This window comes from Danio aesculapii, chromosome 17 (assembly GCF_903798145.1).
Source record: "Danio aesculapii chromosome 17, fDanAes4.1, whole genome shotgun sequence".
Classification (NCBI taxonomy): domain Eukaryota; kingdom Metazoa; phylum Chordata; class Actinopteri; order Cypriniformes; family Danionidae; genus Danio; species Danio aesculapii.
The window spans coordinates 47,178,512-47,206,011 of record NC_079451.1 but is presented as its reverse complement, the minus strand read 5'-3'; the positions used below and the strand labels follow the sequence as shown (position 1 = coordinate 47,206,011).

The window sequence follows — 27,500 nt, the reverse complement described above, 5'->3', positions numbered from 1 at the left end:
TTTATACTTAAATAAAGTTTCACAAACTTAAACTGCAGTCACACTGGGCTTTACTCCCCATAGATATCCATTCATAAGCACGCAAAAGCGTCAGACCGGAAATGCAAGCTTGTGCGACAATTTCATAGTTCCCTGCATTGCAAAGTTCAAGCTTGGTGAACTCTGACCTGCGAAATCGCATCGCTTGACTGTGTAAGACCAACAGATGATCAAAACAATTTAAAATATGGACCAATCGCTTGCTTTTTAAAATATCTAATCATCTTGTTTAATCTCGCTCCTTTTCACAGTGCCGTACAACAGAATTTCACAAGCTCAAACTCTAGTCTGACCGCGGCATAATTTCGAGAGGAGCACGTGATATGATTGATCATGGCTGGTCTCTCATCTGTAATCATCAGTAAACCAATCGGATTATTCCAAACTCACTACAAATAGTCCATCTACCATTACTCCCTTATATTCGGTTTTTGAAAAACCTCCCATCCACCCAATCTCCCCCTTTACACTTGGGGGAGCTCTCGAGAACTACGTGATCTCGTACCCCCTTACATGCTCATTGACGGCAATTTTGATGGCATATTTGCCCATAGCTCAACATTGAGTTCATTCATTCAGTCATTCATTTTCCTTCGGCTTATTCCCTTATTTATTAGGGGTTGTGACTTATCCAACTTATCCAGCATATGTTTTACGCAGCAGATGCCCTTCCAGCTGCAACCCAGTACTGGGAAAAACCCATGAACTCTCACATTCGCACACACACTCATACACCACAGTCAATTTAGTTAATCCAATTGACCTATATTGTGTTTGAACTGTGGGGGAAACTGGAGCACCCAGAGGAAACCCACGCTAATACCGGGAGAACATGCAAACCGGGCAGAAATGCCAACTGACCCAACTGGGACTCGAACCAGTGCCCTTCTTGCTAACCACTGAGCCACCGTGCCATTTTTATCTTATTTCAAGAGTTCACACCTAGCTGATGAATGATAATGATAATAAAGCTTGTTTGGCGTGCTGTCCCAGGAGAGAGCCCTGAGCTTATAAGATCCTTGAGCCCTGGGCTCCCTCTCGTTGCAGGGCGAGAGGGGAGTTTGAGCTCAGGTAGATCTCGATGACTCCGCCTCCTGCTTAGTGTAGCTAAGTGTCAAAATGTTAAATACATTTAACTAATGGACCATTATTCTAAAGTGTTACCCAAAATGTTATCAAAACCAGCTTGATAGGAGAGAGGGGGAGGGGGGGGGAATATAAAATATAATCTCAGTGACCCCATGTGTAAGTTCAGAGACGCATAAAAACACTAAACGCTGTCATCGTCTGGTGAGGTCACGGGGTCACGTCACGTTTCCAGCTCTGAAAATAAGGGAAGCCGGTTTGAGAATGTCAGCGTTCATCTATTGATTGCTGAAGTTCAGTGGAGGGTGGAGAGGGTGATGGAGGTGAACGGGTCAAGAGACGTTAAAATAATTTACAGCAGCACAGGTCGGGGGATCGAGCCCTCAGGTCAGTGTGGAGAGGACGGTTAAATCACCCTCTGTCTGATAGCAGGATGGCTAATCAGAGCGCATTAAACCACCACCACCACCACAAAGACATTAGCATTTAGTTTCATACAGAAAAAAATCTGATAATTGTTTTCATTGCATTTTTGGTGGAGCAAGAGACATATCAGATGCTTTTAGATTTCATTTCTGATTAATCTCACAACATCGGCTGACAGTTCAGCATCTTTCACACTGTCAGAGCCTCAGCCTTTCAGCAACACCACTGTGCCTTTTCAGTAAAGCGCCTTCACAAAAACCTCATTTGCAAATAGACTGTTGTTTTACATGGTGCTTCCTGAGAAAGCGGATCAAATATTTATAAATGCAATGCTAAAATTCCTCTACTGAAGCATCTGATTATATGGCGGGAAATGTTTGTAATGGATTACGAGAGATTCTACAAGTTTCTATAAGGAATAAAATGGACTACAGAATAAAATGGTTTATTTGATGCACCAGTGAACTGAGAGTTTTAGCTTTCTGCTTTCGTGGTGTTTTTATTTTCCGTCTAGTGGACAGAAAACATCCCAAATAAACTTTATAGGCTCTATTTGAATGATTTAGGTGCAAAGTCTAAAGCACATGGCGCAAAAGCATTAAGGCTGTGTCTGAATCCACTTCGTGAAGTTTATTTATAAACTAATTTCGAGAGGATCACGTGCTTATGAATGTTTGCGGCTGGTCCTGCATCATCCAATTTATGATTCACTATAAATACCCTTAGTTCCATATAACAGCCATTTTCATTTTGAAGAATCCCCCCCTCCACCCTTACTCCTCCTCCTTTCCTAGATGGGTGGCAGGGTGGCCCAGTGGTTTGCACTGTTGCCTCACAGCATGAACATCTCTGCTTCTAGTCCTTACCAAGCCAGTGGAGGTTTCTGTGCGGAATTTACACGTTCTCCCCGTGCTCACGTGGGTTTCCCCCGGGTTTCCTCCCACCGGCCAAAAACATGCAGCTTAAGTAAATTGACTAATCCAAATAGGCACCATAGACATGCTCCTAGTAAGTAGTTATCTCTTAAGAGCATTCACTGTCAGTTCATTAGCTACTACAGCAGGGGAGTTCTCGAGATCTGCCTGAGCTCAAACTCCCCTCTCGCCTTGCAAATGGGAGGGAGTCCCGGGCTCGAGGATCTTATGAGCTCAGGACTCTAACCTAGGACAGCCTGCCAAACTAGCTTTATAATCAGTCATCAGCTAAGTGTAAACTCTTGAATGCTATTTTAAGGACGGAAAATACGCTCTGCGCTGCAGCACATGGTCTAACAGGGTAGTGCTTATTCTCTAAAGGAGTTCTGGGTATGTTTTGAGCATAATGTGAATTAAACCAATCAGAGTCTCATCTCTCATTCCCTTTAAGAGTCAGTTGTGTAGCGCCATGGTGCATTTGCTATTTACATGGCGGATTTTGTAAGTGGAAAAACTAAACGCTTCACTAGCGAGAAAACAGTTAAACAGAGCATCTGCACCACCAGGATAATGTATGAGCCTCTTCATTCGGCCTCTTTTTACTTTACTTTTACTCTTTACTTTCTTGAAGTAAGAAAACGGTGGAAACTCTCTCCACTGAAGTCATTCATTAGCGCACATATTTAATTTAGTTTGTTAAGCGGAAAGAGTTCTCATTTCCAGCAAAGGAATAAATGAACAATAATAATGGAGTGTGGTGAAAAAGATATATCCAAACACACATCCTGTTCTTATGTCCCATGTGGTGATGCAGACGTCTCCATAAGCCCACAGGTGGACAAATTGAAACTTGTTTTTATTAAAACAAATATAAATATGCATATAATGAATAATACTGCATATAATTGTCACGAATAAACTGAAAAAAAGTCACTTTTTTGAACTTTTCAAGGTTAAAAGTTGTTGGAAGAAAGATCAAGATCCCATAATGCAATTCAAATATATATTCATAACTAAACTGGGAAAAATAAAAACATGAATCACAAAATACAGAAAACAGCTAATTTATGGATTATTTCCAGATTTGTTTACAGTGCAGCTTTCAGTTAATAAAAATGATTATAACGTGTATTTCAATTAACCCTCCCTCTGGTAGTCTTCGGTCATTTTAGATGAAAAGATTTGGGGTTTTTAATTAATTAATTGATTTTTTTTTATTTATTTATTGCAACATCAGCAACGGCTATTTTGTGGCAAAATGGATAAACACAAAATATTAAGATTTGGGTTTAAAAAAAAAAAAAAAAAAAAAATTACAAAATCATCATAATGGAGTGACCATTAATTGCCATTAGTTCAGTCAGCAAACGATTTCACTTGGTCCTAACACCTTATTTTAACTGTTTATTTTCCAACCATTTATGATGGCATAGCAGTCAAAATGGGACAAGGGAGCTGATGTATGGGACAAAAAGACGGAGAACTAGGGTTTTTTTTTTTTTTCAGTTTCGTAGTAGTCTAAAACATCTTTATTTCACTATATCAATTTGTGTCAGCAGATTTCATCTACAATCTACATATTTAAAGTCTGTTTTTCGTCCTGCCCTGAACCATAAATCTCAGCTTCAGAAGGAACAAGCTTTATAGTTTTATTCATATCCATATTCAGAAGATTTGATAGATTTTGTCATACATTATATGCCTGATCGGTATGGTAGCTCAGTGGTTAGCACTGTCGCCTGACAGCAAGAAGGTCGCAGGTTCGAGTCCCAGTTGAGCACTTCTGTTCGGAGTTTGCATATCCTCCCTGTGTTGGCGTGCGTTTCCTCCAGGTGCTCCGGTTTCCCCCACAGTCAAAACACTTGTCCTATAGGTGAATTGAATAAACTAAATTGGCCGTAGTGTATGACTGTGTGTGTGTGTGTCTGTGTGAGAGAATGAATGTGTATGGGTGTTTCCCAGCACTGGGTTGAAGCCGGAAGGGCATCTGCTATGTAAAACATATACTGGAATAGATGGCGGTTCATTCCACTGTGGCAACCTCTGAAATAGAGACTAAGCTGAAGGAAATTGAATGAATGAATGAATGAATGAATATGCCTGATTACACAAACCTTTTTTCCTATAAAAATTGGTTTTGAAATGTTTTAAAAATCTTTCTGTCTTTCACAGTAAGTTCTCTGTACATTCTTAAAAAAAATGCTCAAATATAAATCAAATATGGTCAAACCAAATGTTGGGTTAATTTTTTTTCATTTTGATCTACATGACACTTTTCAACCAGTTTATCAATATTTGACCCAGCGTTAAAACAACTAGCAACCCACAACAACCCAGCATTTTTAACTATAGAAACCATTAACCATAGTATGGTTTTTTTTTATTTCGATCCTGATTTCATCCAATGTTCAGTTTTTTTAGTTTTTTTTTTACAAATGTATGCAATTTATGGAGCATATTTAATTAAATAACGCCTCATTTACATACACAAACATAGCCTTAAAAACTTGTAATGCAAAAACGATTCCCAAAGCAATCAATCAACCTGTAAAGTCTAGTAATAACTACTGTGGTAGTTCATTTTATTACTGTGTTCACCTGCAGTGTGTTAAATCACACCATATCTGAGAGTGTTTCTCTCTATATGGAGGTTTAACCTTGAGATGAGCCGGATCTTTCCGCCAGCGTCCTGTTACTGTTATTTATGTGATTGACTAGTGCTGTAAAATCACTAAACCTGCCCTGACCCTGAATCTCATCTATCCTTCATTGAAAAGCTGAGTGTAACGTGTGCTTCACTCCTTCATTGTAGCATTCAAAACAAAAAGCTTAAAGCAGACTCTGAAAGGCTCGTGGGTGACAGTGAACATCAGTCTAAAGGAAATAATCGTCTGTGCTGTTGCTTTGACTGTTTTGACTCAAACATCCTGAACCAGCTTTTTAACAAAACTGCAATTTGCAGCTGATCTACATCTCCATGATTTTAACATGACACACAAGACAAAAACAGGTCTGGATCATGTTTCATCCCAATAAAAATGGTGTATGTATATATATATATATATATATATATATATATATATATATATATATATATATGTGTGTGTGTGTGTGTGTGTGTGTGTGTGTGTGTGTGTGTGTGTGTGTAAAATAAAGTAAAATAAAATTCATTCGTTTTGTTTTCTGCTTAGTCCCTTTATTAATCTGGGGTCGCCACAGCGAAATGAACCGCCAACTTATCCAGCTCATGTTTTTTTACGCAGCGGATGCCCTTCTATCTATCTCTGGGAAACGTCCATCATATATATATATATATATATATATATATATATATATATATATATATATATATATATATATATATATATATATATATATATATATATATATATATATATATATATATATATATATATATATATATATATATATATATATATATATATAAATCTATCTATCTATCTATCTATCTATCTATATATATATGCTAACAATCTAAAAATTAGTAGCAATAAATAATGTTACGGAAAATAGTAAATAATAATAAATAAATGATAAAAAAGAGAGAAACAAAAATATACTAAATAATAATAATAACAAAAAATAATAAAAATAAAATAATAATAATTTTAAAAATAAAATGTACATCTTCATGAAATTAACATGACACACAAGACAAAAACAAAAAAAACATGTCTGGATCATATTTCATACCAATTAAAGAAAGGAGATATGTGTAAAAAAAAGTATGAAAAATCTACTTATATGTGTAAAAATAAATAAATAAAATAAATAAATAATAAATAAAATAAATAATAAATAAATAAATAAAATAAATAAATAATAAATAAAATAAATAAATAATAAATAAATAATAAATAATATATATATATATATATATATATATATATATATATATATATATATATATATATATATATATATATATATATATATATATATATGGCGATAACAGTCCAAAATTAGTAGCAATAAATTATATGTTAGGGGAAAATATAAAATAAAAATATATAAGAGAAGGAAAATCAAGAGAAACAAAAATATCTAAAAAAAAAAAAAAAATTCTCTTATTATTTCCCATAATTTTTTTGAATGTATTATCTTTGTATTTCTAAAGATGTTTAGCGACTAAAATATTATTTATTTATTTATTATTAATAAATCGGTTTTGTTTAAATACAACAAAAAAATATGACCTATAATCATTGAGAAATGGAAAAAAAAAAATTCATTTTCAAAAAGGGGTGAACTCATTTACTTATATACTTAATTACTTATTTTTAAAATATGAACTATTTTTTCTTAAACTACAATTGAATAATATATAAATGTGCATGTATAAATTAAAGTGTGTGTGTGTGTGTGTGTTACTTTTCATGTTAGAATCATATTTTCCAGCTTTCAGATAATAAAAATGTAGTGTATGTGATATAGCATCAATAATCAATAAAAATTTTTATATTTTTATCTGAAAATTAAAGCTGAAAATGTTATTTAGATATTTCTCATATTATGACTTTTTAATCTCATTACTATTACTTAGTATTTCATAAAAGAAGTACAATGAACATTTAATTTAAATGGAATCTGTTTCTAGAAGAATGAACAAATAAATATAAATGTAAATTGCAAGCATGCATCATTAATCATATAGCGACTTGTGGGCCATTTCACAGCCAGCACACGAGAATACAATCGAGCATAACATAACCTGACATCACATTAACCCATTTTATTCCATCAGTGATTAAACTTCTCATTTAACTATGAGTGAACTCCAGTGCTAAAGGTCAGACAGTCCGTCAATTATTTTTTAGTGTCCAATTTCCTGTAAAGCCAGTATTCCTGATACCTTGCTGACATTTAAGCAGCATGTAATTTTAGAGGCGTTCAGACAAACCTGTCACTATATGAGTTTAATGTCAACACGTCTGTAATGAGGCTAATGTCTTATATTTTCATGTCCTCATCCAATATATTTATTCTTTCATTTTCTTTTCGGCTTAGTCCCTTTATTAATCTGGGGTCGCCACAGCGGAATGAACCGCAGCCTAACCAATTCACCTGTACCGCATGTCTTTGGCCTGTAGGGGAAACCAGAGCACCTGGAGGAAACCCACGTGAACGCTTCTGACCACCACACCAGACTTCTTAGTCCCCAGTGAAAGAGTTTTCACATCAGCAGGGGACATTGTAAATGTGCAAAGACCTCAACTTATGCCAGAAAACAGATATTCTGATATTTCTTTCAAAAAGTGTAAAATCCCAGCTCAGTCACAGTTTTATTTTGTTCATATTAAAGAACCTTTTTTAATTTGTATTATTGTTTTTTTTATTTTTTTATTTTTGGAATTTATTTGTTTTTAAAATAGCAAATTAGTTATGGCAGAAAATATATTTATTTGCAAAAAATGTGCAGCATTTAAGAAAAAAATGAAAGGGCTCTTTACCTTCAATTTGTTTCAAATAATTTTGTTTAAAAATCCCGAATCGTGAGATCAGTATCGTGTGATTAGTATGGTGAATCCTTAGATTAGTATGGTGAATCGTGAGATTAGTATGGTGTATCGTGAGATTAGTATGGTGAATCGTGAGATTAGTATGGTGAATCGTGAGATTAGTATCATGAATCGTGAGATTAGTATGGTGAATCGTGAGATTAGTATCGTGAATCGTGAGATTAGTATCGTGAATCGTGAGATTAGCATCGTGAATTGTGAAATTAGTTTGGTGAATCGTGAGATTAGTATCGTAAATCGTGAGATTAGTATCGTAAATCGTGAGATTAGTATCGTGAATCGTGAGATTAGTATCGTGAATCGTGAAATTAGTATCGTGAGATTAGTATCGTGAATCGTGAGATTAGTTTGGTGAATCTTGAGATTAGTATCGTGAATCGTGAGATTAGTATCATGAATCGTGAGATTAGTATCGTGAATCGTGAGATTAGTATTGTGAATCGTGAGATTAGTATCGAGAATCGTGAAATTAGTATTGTGAATCGTGAGATTAGTATCGTGAATCGTGAGATTAGTATCATGAATCGTGAGATTAGTATCGTGAATCGTGAGATTAGTATCGTAAATCGTGAGATTAGTATCGTGAATCGTGAGATTAGTATAGTGAATCGTGGGATTAGTATCGTGAATTGTGAGATTAGTATCGTGAATCTTGAGATTAGTATAGTGAATCGTGGGATTAGTATCGTGAATTGTGAGATTAGTATCGTGAATCGTGAGATTAGTATCGTGAATCGTGAGATTAGTATCGTGAATTGTGAGATTAGGATCATGAATCGTGAGATTAGTATCGTGAATCGTGAGATTAGTATCGTGAATCGTGAGATTAGTATTGTGAATTGTGAGATTAGTATCATGAATCGTGAGATTAGTATAGTGAATCGTGAGATTAGTATCGTGAAATTAGTATCGTGAATCATGAGATTAGTATCGTGAATCGTGAGATTAGTATCGTGAATCGTGAGCTTAGTATCATGAATCGTGAGATTAGTATCGTGAATCGTGAGCTTAGTATCGTGAATCGTGAGATTAGTATCCTGAATCGTGAGATTAGTATCCTGAAATCGTGAGATTAGTATCCTGAATCGTGAGATTAGTATCCTGAATCGTGAGATTAGTATCGTGAATCGTGAGATTAGTATCCTGAATCGTGAGATTAGTATCGTGAATCGTGAGTTTAGTATCGTGAATGGTGAGATTAGTATGGTGAATCGTGAGATTAGTATCATGAATCGTGAGATTAGTATCATGAATCGTGAGATTAGTATCGTGAATCGTGAGTTTAGTATCGTGAATCGTGAGTTTAGTATCATGAATTGTGAGTTTAGTATCGTGAATCGTAAGATTAGTATCGTGAATCGTGAGATTAGTATCATGAATCGTGAGATTAGTATCATGAATCGTGAGTTTAGTATCGTGAATCGTGAGATTAGTATCGTGAATTGTGAGATTAGTATCGTGAATCTATTTCAGCTAGAATAAAATCAGTTTTTAATTTTTTAAAGCCATTTTAAGGTCAATATTATTAGCCCTCTTAAGCTATATTTGATTTCTATTGTCTACAGAACAAACCACTGTTATACAATGACTTGTCTAATTACCCCAACTTGCCTAATTAACCCTTTAAATGTCACTTTAAGCTGAATACTAGTATCTCGAAAAATATTATGTACTGCCATCATGGCAAAGATAAAATTAATCAGTTATTAGCAATGAGTTACTAAAACTATTATGATTAGAAATGTGTTGAAAAAATATTCTTCCTGTTAAACAGAAGTTGGGGGAAAAAAACTATACAGGGGGCTAATAATGCAGATTTAACTTAAAGTCCTTTCGATTTTCTAATTGTATACAGCATCAGCATTTTTAGTGTAAGCGGGGTCTCACCTCTCCATCTGAGTCCAGTGTCCACACTCCTCAATGTGGCCTCTGCTGAGGTTTGGGACCTGCAGACAGAAAACATCAGCTCATAATAACAGTAGATGGTAATAACATGTCAGGTCATTTCCAAACTAAGCAAATTTGGTTGGTCAAATGTGGCAAATTAAAGTGACCAACTGAAACTAATGTGAAATTATTAGATCACAAAATGTTTTGTTCTTGTGTGAAATTTCCAACACAGGCTCATTGTGGATATGTACTCCAGTCTACATTTCTGGAAAAACAAATATGTACCCGGGGCTATGTCTGGCTGCATTTTGTGTAAGAAATTAACGCTATGGGGCGGTATGACTCCGCGGATGGCTTCTGTTCATTTTCACGCTACTAGCTGACCTCTGCATTGACGGCTTTTCCGGTGTTACAATTTTGTCCAGTAGCTCACTGCATACGCCGAAGGACTTGGGACATGGAGCAGAGTGGACCGCGACAACAGGGTGCGAATCTGATGAAGAACGGTTCCAGAAACCAGGTGAAACCAAAACAAAAAACAAAATAACAGACTGAAGTGTGGTCAAATCTAAAAACGTGGTAAAATCACAAAGCTGTAATGGCTTTTTTTAGACTGCTTCTGAAAACACTTAGGTTTAGGGAAGGGAGTGGGCGAGTCAGTTGGTCGGTTGAAGTGTATATTGTGCCCTCTGGTGGATTTACGCAAGAAGAGGATGTGCGTGTGACAAATAAGTTCATCAAAAAGTGTCACAATGGCCTCTGGTTGATTTGCGAAAACAAAAACCGCAAGCAGACGTACCTCTGGGTTTGTATTTTGCTGTCCCCAGAAATATAGACCTGGGTATGTATCCAAAATGAGCCCTGGTTGGAAATTTCCAAACATAAGCATTACTGTTACGTTCGCTTGCAGAATTTATTTTGGATATGTGTGTGCGTTTGTTTGTATGTGGGTGTGTCGTTTCATGCGTGTGTTACAGGTACGAACGGCATTGGAGGATCCGCATTTCATGATGACGTTGGCCGCTGACGCTGGGTTTGTGCCACCAATCGCTAGTCGGCGTAGCGTTTAAAAGCCGAGCCCAAATTGCAATGCCGATCTCTCTCTATCTCTTTCCATCTCTCGCTCGTTCTCGCTCTTACTCTTTCTGTGGGTCTCTGTGAGGACAGTCTCTCTTGTGAGGGTAGTCTGAGAGAATGTGTTTTGCTTGTGTTTAATTCTCTTGTCTAAAGTCTTTGCAATGTGTTTGCTTGTGAACTTGTACAGTTGACTGATGTACTTGAGTGATACTTCGGAGAGGTTGTAGGAGTGAATAAGTCGCACGATATACATATAAAACATCGAGATTCATCTTTTGTATTAAATCATTAGGTTCAGAAGAATGTGCTGCTTTGTGTATGTTTTGTTTTTAGTTAAGAGTAGTTTAGTTAAGACGTTTGGTACGTTGAAGATGTTTCTTAACATGCTTTTCTTTTCATATTTAGTTTAGTTTGTTGAAAACAGTTACTGAGTTTTGTTATATTTATTTCTTTGATTTAAGCATGTCTAACTACTACTTCCCCTCCACCGCCCCCACCTACAGGTAATTCATCATTTATTTATTGTAAATATTTTTCTTTCACTGTATAATATATTTTCACTGGTTTCACTGGAAGTATGGACAATAAACAATTGCAGGAAGGACTGGAACATTGGTAGGACTGGCTTTTTTTGATGGAAAAAAATAATAAAAATCACTGAAAAGCACCTTAATTCAAGTATTATCAAACTAACATGTAATTCAGAACTTGCCATATACTTAAAATAATGTGAGTCTGAAATTGCGAGCAGCTCAGAGAACTCATAAAAGTCTGTAGGTTGTGATTATGTTGATTTTGGCATGATGTGAATGCAGCATCAAAAAGGGATAGGGATACCCAAAAATAAAAATGTATGCACTATTTACTCTCCCTCCAGTGATTCAACCTTTCAGTTTCTTTCTTCTGTTTAACACAAAAGAAGATATTCTGAAGAAAGCTGAAAACCTGTAACCATGGATATCCATAGTAGGAAAGAACAAATACTATGGAAGTCAATGGATTCATGTTTTTAGCATTCTTCAAAATATCTTCCTTTGTGTTCATTAGAAGAAAGAAACTCAAAGGTTTGAACCAATTAAAGGGTGAGTAAATAATCACTGATACTTTTATTTTTGGGGTGAACTATCCCTTTAACATAGTAAAAGAAAGAGCAGAGATATCTCTCACCAGGTTTTCCATCCCTGTGGCAAACACTGGCAGCAGAACAGGGTCTTTTCCAGCCGTCACCATTAAAGCAGGCATCATGATCTGTGCAAATACAGCTATTTAATTTATATTTACTTACAGAAACACAGATGACATTTATAAGAAACTGGCTAAAAGAACTTAACACTTAAGGGATGGGTCCGATACCGAACTAAGTACCGTAATCGACTCCAGGACAGGAATCGACTCCCAGAGTCAAGCCTGTTTTTTTCAGATCTTCCTGAATGTAGAAGTTACATTCTACAGTTATAATGCTCATTCTCAAGCACAATGAACACCAAAGGCGCCTCGTTTAAATGCGTGCTCACACGTTCTGCAATTTTGCTTTTGAATTTTGTGACCACAAGCACTCTAGGCTATTAAATAGTGCTGCGGGATGAAGTTTGCTTTTATTTTCTAATTCCTATAAAGCACTTACACCTTTTGCATTTTGGTTTTAAAGCATTTTGGTTTGGATCTGCCTGCGACGTCAAGCTTGCTGTGTTATAAATGAAATATAGCATATGTGTGTGAATTTGGAGCGGACCTGATAGTATTAGCGTCCTAAATTAGTGCTGCAGGTAAAATTATGATGTTGTTAGGCTATTGGCTGCTGCTATATGTTCAGTTAAATTATTTATTTAACCTATTAAATAACCTTTTTCACGAATAAATAAATAAATAAAACGCTAATCATATTGACAAAAGTAGCCAAGATTTATTTATTTTCAGAAAATCTGACTACATGTGGTCGTGGTTTTGTTTTTAATTTCACTGAACGCATTTAACTTCACCTCTAATTCATTCTTCTGTTTATTTCGGAAATAACTACCAAAATACATCAAAATTATGCCAAACAAATTCGTTTCCAATAGAAGATTTTTAAATAAAAATATAGCCAAGACTGAGTGTTCAAAAACTAGGTCTGACTCGCTTCTTTTCTTCCGGCATATGCAGTCCCATTAACACACCCTTATTGAATTACAATAATGAACAAATTGCATAAAATAAACAGTGATATTTAAAAGTTATTAACTATTTAAAAGCACACTTTAAAGAAAATCACATTTAAGAAATGTTTATTTTAGGTTTGTTAATGTATTAATTATTTAAGTTAAATATTTGGTGTATGGGGTTTAATATTTAATTGGTCATTAAAACAAATGGAAAAAACAACCGCAGATTTGGGACATGCCTTGCGTGACCATCCACTGTCCCAGATGATTTCGTTCACTCGGTAGGCCTAGTATTCAAGTATCAAACATTTATATTAAAAAGATATTTAGACTATTTTATATATATATATATATATATATATATATATATATATATATATATATATATATATATATATTTAAACGTTGTTTGAGCTCAATTGAGGTGTTTTTTTTTTCTTTGTAAATGAACTGCTACACGTCTTTCTATCAAAAATTTATGAATCAAATATAATAAATTGATCTTTTAACTTTGTCTCCAAGATTGCACTGTAATTTTCTAAATTGTCTAAACTAGACAATAATATGCTGTAAAAAGTGTAGGTTGATAACTTTTTTTTTTGGACTGCAGATTATTTAAACTGCTGGTTTTGTCTGACCAGAGGAGATCTGCACAATGTAAAGCTGCCATTGACACAGTAGCATTGTGTAAGATTTAATCCTTGCGCTATTTTGAGTGAATGTAAATGGAGTCGATTGTGGAGTCGAGTATCGTCGACTCCAAAAAACCCAAAACCAAACACCTCTACAACACATTGATATGGTGCTTTTTTATGAAAAATATTTTTTTCTTTTTAATATGAAGTAATATACAGTCGGTGCTGCTCAGCATAAATTAGTACACATCCTTTTGAAAATTAATGCTTTTTTGTTATTTCTCAGTGAATGCAGACTATACATTTTGGTGCATTAAAACAAATTATTTCTATTAAACAGTTATATTAATTAAAATAAAAGTTTGGTCACTGAACATCTTTAGGAATAAAAAAATAATACATTAATCAATCAAAGTAATATTGCAAAAAAAAAATAACAAACCAGAAAATTTCAACTGAAGTTTTTATTTCTTTCTCTTGAATTTTCCTGTTTATTGAAAGTTTGCTGAATATTTTTCCCCAACATATTGATTGGGATGTACTCATTTTTAGACCGTGACCTTAAGTTTTCTTGTTTAGATTAGTTCCAGTTTTGGCTTTGGTCCTGGCACTACACTGCATATGCACAAATATATTATTGTAAAGCATCCTATATAAAATATGAATTTAAAAACAGAGATCTGTGAGGGGTGAACTCATCTATGTTGATAACTGAATAAATAGAAATAAATAATAATTAAGCAATCATTTTCTGAAATACAAACATTTTCACACAAAAATATACAGTGCATTTATTGTTTTTTGACATTTGCAATCATTTTTTTCTCCTCACATTAAGAATGCAAAAAATATGTACAGTGCATCCGGAAAGTATTGATAGCGCTTCACTTTTTCCAAATTTTTTTTATGCTACAGCCTTATTCAAAAAATGGATTAAATTCATTTATTTCCTCAAAATTCTGCACACAATACCTGATAATGACAATGCAAAAAAATAGCTTTTGAAACAATTGCAAATTTATTAAAAATAAAAAACCTGAAAAATCACATGTACAGAAGTATTCACAGCCTTTGCTCAATACTTTGTTGATGCACCTTTGGCAGCAATTACTGCCTCAAGTTTTTTTGAATATGATGCCACAAGCTTGGCACACCTGTCTTTGGGAATTTTTGCCCATTCCTCTTTGCAGTGCCTCTTAAGCTCTGTCAGGTTGGATGGGAAGCGACGGTGTACAGCCATTTTCAGATCTCTCCAGAGATGTTAAATATTATTTAGGTCTGGGCTCTGGCTGGGCCACTCAAGGACATTCACGAGTTGTTGTGAAGCCACTCCATTGATATTTTGGTGGTGTGTTTTGGGTCATTGTTCTGCTGAAAGATGAACCGTCGCCCCAGTCTGAGGTCAAGAGCACTCTGAAGCAAGTTTTCATTCAGGATGTCTCTGTACATTGCTGCATTCATCTTTCCCTCTATCCTGACTAGTCTTCCAGTTCCTTCTGCTGAAAAACATCCCCACAGCATGATGCTGCTGCCACTATGCTTTACTCTAGGGATAGTATTGGCCTGGTGATGAGAGGTGCCTGGTTTTCTCCAAACATAACGCCTGGCATTCACTCCAAAGAGTTCAATTTTAGTCTCATTAGACCAGAGAATTTTCTTTCTCATGGTCTGAGAGTCCTTCAGATGCCTTTTGGCAAATTCCAGACAGGGAGAGGCTTCCCTCTGGCCACTCTACCATACAGGCCTGATTGGTGAATTGCTGCACAGATGGTTGTCCTTCTGTAAGGTTCTCTTCTCTGGAGCTCAGACAGAGTGACCATTGGGTTATTGATTACCTCCCTGACTAAGGCCATTTTCCCCCGATCACTCAGCTTAGATGGCCGGCCAGCTCTAGGAAGAGTCCCGGTGGTTCCAAACATCTTCCACTAACGGATGATGGAGGCCACTGTGCTCATTGGAACATTCAAAGCAGCAGAAATTTGTGCCTGGTGCCGTGAGACAATCCTGTCTTGGAGGTCTACAGACAATTCCTTTGTCTTCACGCTTGGTTTGTGCTTTGACATGCACTGTCAACCCTGGGAGCTTATATAGACAGGTGTATGCCTTTTCAAATCATGTCCAATTAACTGAATATACCACAGGTGAACTCCAATTAAGCTGCTGAAACATCTCAAGAATGATCAGTGGAAACAGAATGTACCTGAGCCCAATTTAGAGCTTCACTGCAAAGGCTGTCAACACTTCTGTACATGTGATTTTTCAGGTTTTTTATTTTTAATAAATTTGCAACAACTTCAAAAAATCTTTTTTTTCACATTGTCATAATGGGGTATTGTGGGTAGAGTATTGAGGAAGTTAATGAATTTAATCCATTTTGGAGTAAGGCTGTAACATTAATAAATGTGGAAAAAGTGAAGCGTTATGAATACTTTCCGGATGCACTGTACATTGATTTTTCTTCTTTATTTCAGTTATTAAGTTATTTTGGTAAGATTAGTTTCAGTTTTTGCTTTGATACCGACTGATCTAATCTGCATACACAAATATCTTATTGTTAAGCATCCTACAGAAATTATTCATTTAAATCTGAGACCGGTTACATATTATATAGTGTATATAAATATTTGCTTTGGCACATCTTCATGCTGATTTAAGCTTGTTTGTTATGCATTATGAAAAATTTAGATAGATGGACAGATCTGATTGACTTATTTTTTATATACATGATTATGCCGTCAAACAGCTGTAAAAATTTAATATCACACTCATAGCACTGCAATATGGCTTCGAAGCACTACGAATAAACCGTTTGGAATTTTATTTAGCCAAAATAAAAGAAATATTTAGCTTAAAATGAAAAACTTTTAGATTTTAATAACTTGCCTAGTTAACCCAATTAACCTAGTTATGCTCTTTCACAGGAGAACTTAATAATACATCTTCAGAATTTCATAACAGCGCCACAGAAGTCCACTATATGGAGAGAAATACTGCATGTTTTCCTCAAAAACATTCATTTCTTTTTAACTGAGGAAAGAAAGAATTAAGATATTGGATGACCGGGGTGAGCTAGTTATCAGAATATTTTGATTGTGAATGAAGTAATCCTCTAATGGCTGCGCCTTCATCTGCTGTAGAGAATATATGCCACAGGTGTGTTTCTGTCACTTGCCTTCGCTCTGGGTCTGGAGATCATCCAGCGCCAGTTCCTCTCCACGTTACGATACCAGTTGAGTGGCCCTCTGAGACACAAACACACGCATGAGCTTGCATTCATTACCACAGCTATAGTTCAAACACAAACACACAGTCTGCCATCACAAAACACTGCAGACATTTCAGATGCACATCCACATGTTCACTCTCATCATGCATTCAGTCACATACAAATATGAAAAAAATTATATAATAATAAAAAAATCTCCAGTAATTTTACCCTTTTGTAGTTTTGTTAGCCTTTGTAGTTATTTAATTTTTTGAAATGATTTAATTTTAGTTGTAGTTTATAGTAAATAAGCATTATTTACTCAGCATGAATATCTAGGTAGGCGACGCAGTGGCGCAGTAGGTAGTGCTGTCGCCTCACAGCAAAAAGGTTGCTGGGTCGCTGGTTCTAGCCTTGGCTCAGTTGGCGTTTCTGTGTGGAGTTTGCATGTTCTCCCTGCGTTCGCGTGGGTTTCCTCCGGGTGCTCCAGTTTCCCCCACAGTCCAAAGGCATGCGGTACAGGTGAATTGGGTAAGCTAAATGGTCTGTAGTGTATGAGTGTATGTGTGAATGAGTGTGTGTGGATGTTTCCCAGAGATGGGTTGCGGCTGAAAGGGCATCCGCTGCGTAAAAACATGCTGGATGAGTTGGTGGTTCATTCCGCTGTGGCGACCCCGGATTAATAAAGGGACTAAGCCGAAAAGAAAATGAATGAATATCTAGGTATACCACAGTAGTCAACGTGTGAACTGGATCAAACCATTCATTAAAGTTCAATAAAACCTTCTTCTTGCCTTAAACACATTTTTGATCCACATTAAATGTTGACTACTGCATACACATACGAACGTATAAATTGCTTTATTTATAAAATATGTAATAATTCATATTAATAACATATATAAATAAGATAAAACCTAGAAATAAAAACATTCAACCTCACACACACACACACACACACACACACACACACACACACACACACACACACACACACACACACACACACACACACACACACACACACACACACACACACACACACACACACACACACACACACGCGTATATCTATATATACATTTGAAGTCAGAATTATTAGCCCCTCTAAATTATTAGCTCCCATTTATTTATTTATTTTTTCTATACAGCTTAAAGTGACATTTAAACGCTTAACTAGGTTAATTAGGTTAACTAGGCAGGTTCGGGTAATTAGGCAAGTTATTGTATAACGATGGTTTGTTCTGTAGACTATCGGATAGCCTAAAGGACTATAGACTATATATAGCCTAAAGGGGCTAATAATATTGACCTTAAAATGGTTCATAAAAAATTAATAATAAAAAATTTATTCAAGCCTAAATAAAACAAATAAGACTTTTTACAGAAGAAAAAATATTATCAGACATACTGTGAAAATTTCCTTGCTCTGTTAAACATCATTTGGGAAATATTTACAAAAGAAAAAAAATATCAAAGGCTTATAATTCTGACTTCAACTATATATATATTCATTAAATCAACAAATAATAAATGAACAGTTAAATTAAAGTGGATAAACTAAATATTAAATTGTATATTATTTTATAGATTATTTAAAATCTTTTTTAGGATATTTCATTTTTTTAAGTCATGCTTTTAATTCTACTGCAAATATTTTACATTTTCAATAAAGATAATATTTTAACTACAGGAAAAGACATGATAGACAGACATAGTAGGTAAAAAGTATAAAAAAAAAGTATTAAAAAAAAAAAAATAATGGATGTTAATGGTCACCAGTTTCCAACATTTTTCTAAATATCTTCTTTTTTTTGTTCTAAAGTTAAAAAGGAAACTCAAACAGGTCTGGAGGATGAGTGGAGGGTGAGTAAATGATGACAGGATATTTGTGTGAACTTTCCCTTCAAGTATCTCAATTTAAAAAAATTATGTTGAAGACAAAACAAATACAAAAAACATTCTGCAGTGTGAAGACCGAAGTACAAAAAGCACACAGATTAAGGAGCTCATGTTCTCTGTGTACCTGAATCCGCTCTTGCTGTACTGCTCTGTGTAATACTGAAGTGCAGACACACTCAGCATAGAGCTGCGCGGAGGATCATCCGGAGACCCAACAAACAATCCACCTAAGAAAACAGCAGAGCAAAACACAACCTGAACAGCAGTGAATTATATCCATGTTGCAAAGTGCGCATCCGCAATAGTAGAAGTAGAAAAATCTAAAACTGAAAGTGTTATAGTTTGATGTATTTACCTCTCTGGCAAACTCCAGTAGTGGTTAACTTAGGAAATCCATCCTGCAGATTACAAAAATAAAGTTTCTTAATATATATTTAATATAGTATTAGTATTAATATTTTATACCTTGTATTTTTATTGTTTCATTTTATTTGTAGTTTAAGCTTTAGCATTATCACTTTTCTCTTTCGTTTATTTTAGTGGGTTTAGTTTTAGGTTCATCATTCTTTATATTCTATTATAGTATTTATTCATATTTTAAATGTGCTTTTATGTAAATGCATAATGTTTTCATTGAACTTTAACTGTGTTAAGTTTGAATTTCTGTTGTGCTGTAGCATTTATTAATATTGTAAAGATGTTGCTTTTATATTTTAATTTTCCCATTTCTTTTCATTCTTCACGTGCTTTTCGGCTTCCTGATTTACTATTTAGTTTAGATTGATTTAATATTTATATTTAAATTTAATAAATAATTAGAAATGTCTGTACTTTAATATCTATCTATCTATCTATCTATCTATCTATCTATCTATCTATCTGTCTGTCTGTCTGTCTGTCTGTCTGTCTGTCTGTCTGTCTGTCTGTCTGTCTGTCTGTCTGTCTGTCTGTCTGTCTGTCTGTCTGTCTGTCTGTCTATCTATCTATCTATCTAATACGTTTATTTTATCCTCCTTACACTGGCTGCCTGTTAAGTTTTGTACTGAATTTAAAATATTGCTTCTTACATATAAAGCTTTAAATAATCTAGCTCCTGTTTATCTAACCAACCTTCTGTCTCGCTACAATCCAACTCGCTCTTTAAGATCTCAAAACTCAGGGCTTCTGGTAGTACCTAGAATAGCTAAGTCAAGTAAAGGAGGTCGAGCCTTCTCATTTACGGCTCCTAAACTCTGGAATAGCCTTCCTGATAACGTCCGAGGCTCAGACACACTCTCGCGCTTCAAAACTAGATTAAAGACCTACAGTATCTGTTCAGTAAAACATACACTCAGTGCACCACTTAGCAGTATGATACATGAATGTGCTCCACACAGGTTTCTGCATCTCATTTATATACACTATGAACAGCAGCTATGCTAATTATTATCTTTATTCTCCATTTCCACCTGGGGATACTCTTCCCGAGGCCCTCAGACTATGCAGAGTCACTGATTCGATCCAAGACCAGCAACGAGATGATCCCAAGGTTTCCATATCCTGGACGAGGCCGTATCCTGAGCAGCTACTGTGGTGGTCATGGAGGAGTGGAGAACATGAGACTGATTCCTGTGACGCTCCAGGGACAGACGAGTCTCCACTTAGGCCAGCTTCCAGCCTTCGCCGCTGAGACTGCAGCTCTGTACAAGACGTTTGGCCAGCGGAGAAATTGAAATGATCGTGCCCAACTGAGTCTGCTTTTCTCTTAAGGTTTTTTTTTCTTCACTTTCGCCAACTGGTGAAGTTTTTTTTCCTCTCCGTTGTCACCACTAGCTTGCATGGTTCGGGATCTGTAGAGCTGCACATCGTTGGATTTGCTCTTCAGTGTTTGGACTCTCAGTAGTGATTATTAAACCACACTGAACTGAGCTCAACTGAACTGAACTTAAACACTGAAAACTGAACTACACTGTTCCTATTTACTGTGACCTTTTATGTGAAGCTGCTTTGACACAATCTACATTGTAATAGCGCTATACAAATAAATGTGAATTGAATTGAACTGAATATTATATATTTATTTATATATTATATAACACACATGTAAACACACATTCATTAATTTTCCTTCGGCTTAGTCTCTTTATTCATTAGGGGTTACCACAGTGGAATGAACCGCCAACTTATCCAGCATATGTTTTACGCAGCGGATGCCCTTCCCGCCGCAACCCAACAATGGGAGTCTTGCATTCACACACACACTCATAAACTACAGCCGAAATAGTTGATTCAATTCCCCTATAGCACATGTGTTTGGACTGTGGGAGAAACCGGAGCACCCGGAAGAAACCTACGCCAAACACAGGGAGAACATGCAAACTCCACACAGAAATGCCAATTGACCCAGCCGGGGGTTGAACCAGCAACCTTCTTGCTGTGAGGCGATAGTGCAACCCACTGCGCCACCGTGCTGCCCCGAATGAATGAATGAAAAATAAATATAATATATATCAGTGTTTCCCAACCCTGTTCCTGAAGGCACACCAACAGTACACATTTTCAACCTCTCCCTAATCAAACACACCTGAATCAACTTATCATAACATCAGAAGAGACTCCAACACCTGAAGTTAATGAGTCAGAAAAGGGAGACATCCAAAATATGTACTGTTGGTGTGCCTCCAGGAACAGGGTTGGGAAACACTGATATATATAATAAATAAATATATATAATAAATAAATATCTTTAGTAGACATTTCTAATTACTGCTTCATTTATTAATGTACATTCATACATTATAGTATACAGTTCAAATTGCTGTTGTTTTTACATTTGCATTTCAAGTTTTAGCGATTACATGCTCTTGCCATTTTTATTAGTGAATCTTTTATTTTAACTTTCATTAAATGTATTTTGATGTATTTTTGTAATTGTAGCACTTCTCAAACATTACAAACTTTTAAAAGGTCTCCACAGTCTTTCCATCAGTTTGTGTTGTAAAACCCAGTGTCTGCTGATGTAATGTAATGTATATACAGTTGAAGTCAGAATAAAAAAAAAAAAAAGAAAAATAAATTGCAGACGGCCAAAAATAAGTTGTGTAGAATTGTTATGAAAGTACCTCCACTGACACATTTAAATAATGAACATTATAGCCAAAGTAATTTTTTAAAAGTTGAGAATAGGGTAAAATATTTTTAATTAGTGATGGTTTTTAAGATTTTAAAGAAAATGGTCCCAAAATAATTTTTTTTATTATTACGTTTTAGTTAGCGAGATACATTGTCATTCTACATGAGCATGTAGAAGGGACATTTATCCATGTAGATTTAAGAGTGAATCAGGTAGAAATTCTTTTTCGTGTGCTAGCTCTGCTGCTAGGAATATTTTGCCCACGATTTTTAAACATATTCAAATTGAGAGTGTTTTTAAAAAGTGGTTGTTTTACAGTTGATGCTGACGATTTTATTGTGCTGATTTGCTGAGCTGATGATGTTTGCATTCCATTTATGATTTGCTCGTTCATTTTTAAAGAATATCGAGGACCACAATGGAATTAAGCCTGTGGCTTTGTGTACTTAATCCTCGACAGTTTTTGAAATAATGTATGAATTGGTCTAACTGTACTTGTTTGTATATTTTTGTTACAATTGTCAAATAAAATCAATCAATTATTAGCCCCCTTTTGATTTTTTTTCTCTTTTTTAAATATTTCCCAAATAATGTTAAACAGAGCAAGGAAATTTTCACAGTATGTCTGATAATATTTTTTCTTCTGCAGAAAGTCTTATTTGATTTATTTCGGCTAGAATAAAAGCTGTTTTAAATTTTTTAAACACCATTTTAAGGACAAAATTATTAGCCCCTTTAAGCTATATTTTTTCGATAGTCTACAGAATAAACCATCGTTATATAATAACTTGCCTAATTACCCTAACCCCCTTAATTAACCTAGTTAAGCCTTTAAATGTCACTTTAATCTGTATAGAAGTGTCTTGAAAAATATCTAGTCAAATATTATTTACTGTCATCAAGGCAAAGATAAAATAAATCAGTTATTAGAAATGAGTTATTAAAACTATTATGATTAGAAATTGGGAAAGAAAATAAACATGGGGGGGCTAATAATTCTGACTTCAACTGTATATAGTGCATTTATTGTGTATGGCCATACACTCAAAGCGCTTTACAATCATGAGAGGGGGTCTCTTCACACTACCACCAGTGTGCAGCATCCACTTGGAGGATGTGACGGCAGCCACAGGACAATGGCACCAGTGCGCTCACCACACACCAGCTATTGGTGGAGTGGAGAGACATTGATAGAGCTATCGGTGGATAGGGATGATTGGTAGGCCATAATGGGTAAGGGCTGATGGAGGGAATTTGGCCAGGACACCGGGGTTACACCCCTGCTCTTTACGAGAAGTGCCATGGGATTTTTAATGACCACAGAGAGTCAGGACCTCAGTTTAATGCCTCATCCGAAAGACAGCTGCAGATGAATGGCAGTGATGCATGTGAATGCAGGAAATGTTTTAGTGTCTCCTCTGGTGATTCCCAGTTGTATGGGCTGTTCTATGGGTGTTTGTGTCTGGAGAATCTCATCTGACCCGATGCCACAGCCCACGCAGTCATTATGAGCCCAGAGAATGAGCGATGAGTCTGAGATTCATTAGTGCGGGGTCACAGGCTTTACCTGGCCCTTATTATGATGCCGCTTCATTCTCTGATCTCCACCAGCATTGCTTTCTGAACGTTCGTGAACACAGTAAACACACAGATAACACACACTGCAGTCTATGGCAGGATTTGACTCCAGAACATTGTTTGATTTTGCAACATGGATTATAACTAGGGCTGTAAGAATACAACAAAGTAATGATTCAGTATGAAATAATATCTTAAGTTAAATCTTGATATTGTACTCACTGTTTAATGGAGTGCAACTGAGGTGAGTCAAATAAAAAGAAGTGTTTTGTATTATTATTTGACTTAGATTTTATTAAAAAAGAAAATGTAGCCTTGGCGTACGGACAAATGAAGGGATGGATGAATGAAAGAAAATAAGGGTCTCCTTGTTGAAAAAAAAAAGCTTAAAGGGGCTAATAATTTTGACCTTAAAATGGATTTTAAAAATTAAAAACTGCTTTTATTCTATCTGAAATAAAACAAATAAAACTTTCTCCAGAAGAAAAAATATTATCAGACATGCTGTGAAAATTTCCTTGCCCTTTTAAACATCATTTGGGAAATATTTTAAAAAGAATAAAAAAAAAATCAAAAGGGGGCTAATAATTCTGACTTCAACTGTATATGTAATAAAGATATGGATCCTAATCCTTTGACCTTAATTTTTGGTACAGTGCCAGAAGAAATGTACCTGTGAGCCAATCACGTACAAATCATTGCCTTTTCTTCTTTATTGGCCAGATGCCAGGATATTAGAAGTGTTATCGCATCTTGAACTCCTTAAGTACACCTTACAAAGCTCTACAAAAAAGTTTTATGAGGTTTGGCAGCCTTTCCTCTCCTACATTGAAAGCTCAAGGGTTATTATATCCTAAGTGAGAGTTTATCTCTAATTTCCTAATTTGTTTTATCTATTTTTATAAATTTTTTATTTATTAATGAATTTATTTTTATTTTGATGTGAATTTATGTGAATCTAATTTGTTCTTTAATATGTGTGTTGTGGAAAAATTGAAGACTTAAACATTTAGAAATTATTTGAATAATTATCATTGTATTACCATATTTTTTTCTTCTATTAATTATAGTATTATTATTGCATTATTAATTGTTTGTGGGCGACGCAGTGACGCAGTAGGTATTGCTGTCGCCTCACAGCAAGAAGGTCGCTGGTTCGAGCCTCGGCTGGGTCAGTTGGCATTTCTGTGTGGAGTTTGCATGTTCTCCCTGCGTTGGCGTCCAAAGACATGCGGTACAGGTGAATTGGGTAAGCTAAATTGTTGGCATTATTGGCTCAGTAGCCATTTCTGTGTGGAGTTTGCATGTTCTCCCTGCGTTGGCATCCAAAGACATGCGGTACAGGTGAATTGGGTAAGCTAAATTGTTGGCATTATTGGCTCAGTAGCCATTTCTGTGTGGAGTTTGCATGTTCTCCTTGCGTTGGCATCCAAAGGCATGCGGTACAGGTGAATTGGGTAAGCTAAATTGTCCGTAGTGTATGTGTGTGAATGAGTGTATGGGTGTTTCCCAGTGATGGGTTGCAGCTGGAAGGGCATCTGCTGCGTAAAACATATGCTGGATAAGTTGGCGGTTCATTCCGCTGTGACGACCCCAGATAAATAAAGGGACTAAACCGAAAAGAAAATGAATGGATAAATAATTGTTTGACTCCTTATTAACTATATTAACATATTCATATTTTTTTTATATATTTAGTTATTTGTTTACACATTTTTATTATTAGATTTGATCAAATATGCATTTATTTGTTCAGTTCATTAAAATTGTTTTTAATTATGTATTTGAGTAATATTTGGTTTAATTCAAATACGTCTTAATTCGTAATTGAATTGTATTAATTATTTCATATTATTATATTAATTTCATATTTTTAATGCATTTTGTTTCTTTTACATTAATGTGTGACTATTTATTCTAATAAAATATAAGTTAACTATTTTTCTAGTTAAAGTGTTTATGAATTATTCCTTATTTACTTTATTTTCTCAGCTTTGCATATGACTAATAATGATTAAAATGCCTAAAAATAAACCATTTCAATGAATTTTAATGACAAAATGAAACTTCAACACTTACTTTATCACTACTTGATATGAACATCAGCTTGAAGGTTCGCTCAAGGTTTTTCTCCAGCTCTGCCTCTGCAACACCCTGATAAACATACAAATATAAACACATGCACAATTTAACATTTAACAATTTAAAAGACAGTTAGCTAACATTACTTTATGTTTTTATGCAATTAACATCAACTAACAATACACATATCACATATTTGTTAGGGTCAGAATCAGTCCTGGGCAAAGATTAATCGTGATTAAATCGGATCCAAAACAAAAGTTTGCTTTGACATAATATATACACTCACTGCTAATTTATTAGGACCAAGGTAGGACCCCCTTTTGCCTTCAGAACTGCCTTAATTTCATGGCACAGATTCAACCAGTCTGGCCATTCTCCTCTGACCTCTGGCATCAACAAGGCATTTGCACCCACAGAACTGCCGCTCACTGGATATTTTCTCTTTTTCAGACCATTCTCTGTAAACCCTAGAGATGATGGTGCGTGAAAATCCCAGTAGATCAGCAGTTTCTGAAATACTCAGACCAGCCCGTCTGGCACCAACAACCATGTCACGTTCAAAGTCACTTAAATCCCCTTTCTTCCCCATTCTGATGCTCAGTTTGAACTGCAGCAGATCGTCTTGACCATGTCTACATGCCTAAATGCATTGAGCTGCTGCCATGTGATTGGCTGATTAGAAATTTGCATTAACAAACAGTTGGACAGGTGTACCTAATAAAGTGGCCGGTGAGTGTATGTGTGAGGTGTATATTTATAATTTGTACATAATGCATATATTTGAGAAAATGTTTACACATATTTAGATATAAAATACAGATGTTACTACTTCAATGTGTTCCTTATGGCGCCATTCATACCGCGGCGACAGCGGTACTTGGTGCGCCAGCAGCTTTTGACCGCTGGGTGGCAGTTTAACCACAGATATTCAGCTTTGCCTTTCCACAACACTAAACAGACTTTTCTGTGCGTACCTTATCAGATGTGTTCAATTAAAATATAATTTTGATTTAGTTTTCTTAGTAATAAACATGATCTTACCAGGGCTTAAAGTATTCCGGCACCATGCCGGATCTCCGGCGTGCGGCCGTGAGAGAAAAAAAAAAATAGAGCTTTCACATGCGGTTTAGTTGGGGATGCTCAAAATAACCGATTAAGCAATAACCGAAAGGGCACGTTTGTAACCGATGAATGGTATCAGTTAAACGATTAAAATATGCTTTATACATTTTTAAAGTTTGGCTGCAGACGGGGCATCTGTTAAATTGTTTACTGACTGCAGCCAGTGTTTTACGCTCTGCTTATGCTCGCTCAGCGCCAATCTGGAAACATTTTGGATTCGTGGCGAACGAGAAAGGCGAATCAATAATTAGGATGAAGCTATTTGTTGGGCTTGTTTAGAAAAATAAGTGTTAAATGGACAAACACGTCGAACCTCCAGAGCTGCGGTCATGTCACCCAGCCCATGGAATGCGGAGCCAGCTCCGGTGTCATCTACTGAACGCAAATGCCCAGCTAGTCCAGCCAGGTATGGCAGAGAGGCCTTTTCAAAAATGGCCAAATACAAAAGAGAAACTGATAAATAGTAGACGTTGATGAGAAATGGAGCAGCATATTTGGTAGTTGAGAACGCGCCGCTCCGCGATGTAGAGCTGGTTTCCGAGAAATGCAGGCGGCGGAGCATGCGCTACAGGCACACGTCTCAGTGCTGCTGGAAACATTGTAATCTCAAATAAGTCTCCGTTTAAACCGAACAAAGTCAACATGTTAGTTTTTCTGGCAAAGAATTTAAAATATGAATAGAAAACAAAAGGCGGAGAGACGCAGTTTTTTTTTCAACATCTGACTTATGTTGTTACAAGCCTAGGCT

The 27,500-nt window shown here is 35.6% G+C and overlaps 1 protein-coding gene across 1 annotated transcript in view; it reads right to left on the bottom strand.

Moving 5' to 3' along the window:
• Positions 1-27,500, bottom strand: part of LOC130244241 (bifunctional epoxide hydrolase 2-like) — a 59,379-nt gene that overhangs the window by 5,340 nt on the left and 26,539 nt on the right. The window contains exons 5-10 of the mRNA XM_056476572.1: positions 25,625-25,699; positions 19,211-19,253; positions 18,980-19,082; positions 16,921-16,990; positions 12,140-12,220; positions 9,893-9,951 (exon numbers count right to left, since the gene is read on the bottom strand). Of these exons, the coding sequence (XP_056332547.1) occupies positions 9,893-9,951; positions 12,140-12,220; positions 16,921-16,990; positions 18,980-19,082; positions 19,211-19,253; positions 25,625-25,699 (431 nt within the window). The remainder of the gene's footprint in view (positions 1-9,892; positions 9,952-12,139; positions 12,221-16,920; positions 16,991-18,979; positions 19,083-19,210; positions 19,254-25,624; positions 25,700-27,500) is intronic.